This window comes from Calidris pugnax, unplaced genomic scaffold (genome assembly GCF_001431845.1).
Source record: "Calidris pugnax isolate Ruff unplaced genomic scaffold, ASM143184v1 scaffold371, whole genome shotgun sequence".
NCBI lineage: Eukaryota > Metazoa > Chordata > Aves > Charadriiformes > Scolopacidae > Calidris > Calidris pugnax.
Genome location: NW_015091373.1, coordinates 533,132 through 537,697, shown reverse-complemented (window position 1 = coordinate 537,697; position 4,566 = coordinate 533,132). Strand labels below are relative to the sequence as shown.

At 66.0% G+C, this 4,566-nt stretch overlaps 1 protein-coding gene across 1 annotated transcript; it reads left to right on the top strand.

Moving 5' to 3' along the window:
- Positions 1-201: 201 nt before the first annotated feature.
- CHRNB2 (cholinergic receptor, nicotinic beta 2) lies at positions 202-2,817 on the top strand. The gene is made up of 3 exons (XM_014961295.1): positions 202-469; positions 577-1,543; positions 2,505-2,817. The coding sequence occupies exons 1-3, from the start codon at positions 303-305 to the stop codon at positions 2,673-2,675; spliced, it is 1,305 nt and encodes a 434-aa protein (XP_014816781.1). The 5' UTR covers positions 202-302; the 3' UTR covers positions 2,676-2,817.
- The last annotated feature ends 1,749 nt before the right edge of the window (positions 2,818-4,566 follow it).

Below are 4,566 nucleotides of genomic sequence, written 5' to 3'. Positions count from 1 at the left end.
ACCCTGTCCTGGGGTCCCCCCATACACCCTGCCCCAGGCCCCCCCATGTCCACCATACCCCGGGACCCCACTGCACCCTCTCCAAGGACCCTCCCATGTCCACCTTGTCCTGGGGTCTCCCCTGCACCCCCCCCTACTCTGTGTGAGACCCCTACGTCCACCCTATCCTGCCCCCACCCCTTTCTTTAGGATCCCCCTGGACCCTGTGCCAGATCCCACCATGTCCACCCTGCCCTGGGCTCCCCTGTCCCAGGACACCCCCCCATCCTGGGGACACCCCTCGCACCCTGTGTGGGACCCCCATGTCCACCCTGCCCTGGGCCCCCACCCATGGCCGGGCTGAGCCTGTGTGTCCCCAGGAGTGGGAGGACTATCGCCTCACCTGGAAGCCCGAGGACTTTGACAACATGAAGAAGGTCCGTCTGCCCTCCAAGCACATCTGGCTGCCCGATGTGGTGCTCTACAACAAGTAGGTGGTGTTTTTCTTTTTTGGGGGAGGGGGGAGGCCACACGTGCCCCAACCCCATCCGGGGCTCGGGGCGGTGCCAGGGCTGACAGCGCATCCCTTCACCCCAGCGCCGACGGGATGTACGAGGTCTCCTTCTACTCCAACGCGGTGATCTCCTACGACGGCAGCATCTTCTGGCTGCCGCCGGCCATCTACAAGAGCGCGTGCAAGATTGAGGTGAAGCACTTCCCCTTCGACCAGCAAAACTGCACCATGAAGTTCCGCTCCTGGACCTACGACCGCACCGAGATCGACCTGGTGCTGAAGAGCGAGGTGGCCAGCCTGGATGACTTCACACCCAGCGGCGAGTGGGACATCGTGGCGCTGCCGGGCCGGCGCAACGAGAACCCCGACGACTCCACCTACGTGGACATCACCTACGACTTCATCATCCGGCGCAAGCCGCTCTTCTACACCATCAACCTCATCATCCCCTGCATCCTCATCACCTCCCTGGCCATCCTCGTCTTCTACCTCCCGTCCGACTGTGGCGAGAAGATGACGCTCTGCATCTCCGTCCTGCTCGCCCTCACCGTCTTCCTGCTGCTCATCTCCAAGATCGTGCCACCCACCTCGCTGGATGTGCCGCTGGTGGGCAAGTACCTCATGTTCACCATGGTGCTGGTGACCTTCTCCATCGTCACCAGCGTCTGTGTCCTCAACGTGCACCACCGCTCGCCCACCACGCACACCATGCCCCCCTGGGTCCGCACCCTCTTCCTCCGCAAGCTCCCAGCGCTGCTCTTCATGAAGCAGCCGCGGCAGAACTGCGCGCGCCAGCGCCTGCGCCAACGCCGCCACACCCAGGAGCGCGCCGCCGCCGCCACCGCCACCCTCTTCCTCCGGGCCGGCGCCCGCGCCTGCGCCTGCTACGCCAACCCCGGGGTGGCCAAGGCCGAGGGGCTCAACAGCTACCGGGAGCGGCAGGGGCAGGCGCCGGCCCCCGCGGGCAGCTGCGCCTGCGGGCTGGAGGAGGCGGTGGATGGCGTGCGCTTCATCGCCGACCACATGCGCAGCGAGGACGACGACCAGAGCGTGAGTCAGGGCAGGCAGGGCCCCGGGCAGGGCTGAGGGGTACGGGCAGGACTGCAAGGTGCAGGCAGGGGATTTGGGGTGTGGGCAGGGGATTTGGGGTGCAGGCAGGGGATGCAGGGCACAGGAAGGGCTGCAGGCAGGGCATGTGGGGCATGGGGAGGGCTGTGGGATACAGGTGGGGGATTTGAGGTGCAGGCAGGGGATTTAGGGTGTGGGCAAGGGATTTGGGGTGCGGGCAGGGGACGTGGGGTGCGGGAAGGGCTGCAGGCAGGGGATGTGGGGCACAGGAAGGGCTGTGGGATACAGGTGGGGGATTTGAGGTGCAGGCAGGGGATGTGGGGCACGGGAAGGGCTGTGGGATACAGGTGGGGGATTTGAGGTGCAGGCAGGGGATGCGGGGTGCAGCCAGGGCTGCAGGATGCAGACTGGGCTGCAGGGTGTGGGCAGGGGATGTGGGGTACAGGCAGGGCTTCGGGGTGCAGGCAGGGTTCTGGGGTGCAGAGCACGCGCCCCCGTGCAGGCAGGGACTTGCACAAGCACTAAGGGGGTCCCTGCCCAGGCCCATGCCTGCAGACCCCCATGCAGTGGGCCCCCAACCCACCACTGCGGCTCCAGCCCGAATCGGCTGCTCTGGAATCCCGGGAGTCTCCTGGGAGCCCTGACCCTGCGCGGCTCCGTGAGGCTGCAGATTTCGGCGGAGCCAGCCCTGGCTGGGGCTGCAGGGCCGGGGGACGCTGCAACCCCCCAGCTCAGCTCCCTGAGGAGATGAGTTTCCCGGGCTCAGCAGCACGGGTGGCAGCGAGCCCCACGGGCGAGCTGGCAGGCAGCGCTGGGAGCTGCAGTGCTGAGGGAGCAGGTTTGGGGCTCTGCGGAGCTCCCGGTCCTGCCAGAAACGGCACATCCAGCACTGGGTGATGCCCGAGGCCCTGGCCTGACCCAGCCTTTCTCTTGGCCTCCGTAGGTGAGCGAGGACTGGAAGTACGTGGCCATGGTCATCGACCGCCTCTTCTTGTGGATCTTCGTCTTTGTCTGTGTCTTTGGCACTGTCGGCATGTTCCTGCAGCCCCTCTTCCAGAACTACGCCACCAACTCTCTGCTGCAGCTCGGCCAGGGCACCCCCACCTCCAAATAGCGCCGGGGTGGCCGCCTGGCCTCCCCCCGGCCCCGGGGATAGCGAGGGACCGCGGGCTCCGCTCCCTCTCCCCACCGCCGAGCCGGGGGCCGGGTGCTGGTCTCCAGGCAGGCACTGCAAACCAATAAATACTCACACGGGAGGGGGCTGGTTCATTTTAGTGTCGTTTCATCCCCCACCGCTCCCCACAGGCAGAGGGGGGATGTGGGCAGGGCTGGGGGGGTTCCAGCTCCCGCAAGGTAAGAGGCTGGGGAGGGATGGGCTCTGGAAGAGGGAGAATCCCAATTGCTGAGGGAGGGAGCGTCGTGGCAGCGTGAAACCGGCCCCACGAGGATGTACCCGGCTCCCTCCCACGCTGCCGGGAGCACCCGCCGCTCACTGCATCTCCCCCCCAGGCCATGTGGGGCTGGTGCCCCTGCCCTGGGGGCAGCCACCAGCTCTGCTGGAGCCCAGCGCTGCCCCTGAGGCTGGAGGGGGCCAGGGGGAGACGCAGTGACGCGTGGGGAGGAGGATGGGGCTGCTCTGCTCTGGCTCCTGGAGGTGAGCACATGGAGGAGGTTATTTCTAGGTCCTACCTGCAGGCAGGGCCCGGGCAGCGAGTGCCAGGCTCTGCCCCACACTCCGGCATCGCTACCGGCCCCTGCTGAACCCCCAGCTCCCTGCAGGAATTGGGGGAGGAAAAGGAAATCAGGAATCGATTGCAGGTTGAGCTGGGAGCAGCCGGGTCCAGGGGCCAGAGGGGAGGGGGTGTGTGGGGCTGGCAGAGCCCCGGCGCCTCCGGCAACGCTTCCTCCGCGCTCCCTCACAGGCAGGAATTGGCCTCATTGGGGAAAATTGAACTGGAGCCTCGGCTATAAACACCATTAACACCTCCTGCTGGGGGGGGGTGTGTGTGCGGCAACGCTGGGGGCTGGTGGCACACACATCCCGGGGGAAGCCACAAGCTAGAAATTAATTTAAATCTCAGTGCTTCACCTGGCCAGGGAAATCCCCGGCTGCTCCAGCGGCTGCTCCTGGACACCCTCCTCTTGGGAAGTGTGTGTGGGGGGCACCCCCAAAGTTTAAATGTTAAGAGTTTTGCCCCTGAAGCAGCCCCGTGGAGGGGGTTGTCCTGCTTTGTCCCCTGCAGCCCCGGCGAGTGCTGGACAGGACCGGGGGGGTTGGTCCCACTGCACCCCGGGAGAGCAGGAGGACATGGGAGCCCTGAGAGCCACAAGCAGCTGGTAGCGCGATGGGGGGTCACTGCAGGTGGAGGAGCCCCCAGCACCGTCCTCGTGCCATTGCTGGCACCAGGATGCCGAGGCCGTTGCCATCCCTTGCAGCTTGGCACTGCAGGCAGTGACAGCCCTTCAGCCCGCCTTGAACCCGCTGCACCACAGCCCAGTGCCCACCCGAGTCCCCTCCTGCAGCGCGGGGGGAGGGGGACAGACAGAGCCAGGGCCTTGTTGCTCGGTCCGGGCTCTCCCAGCCCCAGGAATCCTCCTCCACATGAACCTCCTCCCAGTTTCTTTGATCTCACTGGTGTCAACTGTCCCATCCCAGGCCAAGGCAGCACAAGCTGAGGATTGGGAAGGAGGATCTGCAACATCTAATGAACCTGCTGCTGGATGGGAACAGCTTCTTTACCTGGGGGGGGGGGATTCTGCCCCTCTGCTCCACTCCGGGGAGACACCCCCCACCCACCCAGTGCTGCCTCCAGCTCTGGGGCCACCAACAGCAGAAGGACATGGAGCTGTTGGATGGGGCCAGAGGAGGGACATGGAGATGCTGGGAGGGCTGGAGCCCCTCTGCTGTGAGGGGGGGCTGAGAGAGTTGGGGGGGTTCAGCCTGGAGAAGAGAAGGCTCCGGGGAGACCTTGGAGCCCCTTCCAGTCCCTCAAGGGGCTCCAGGA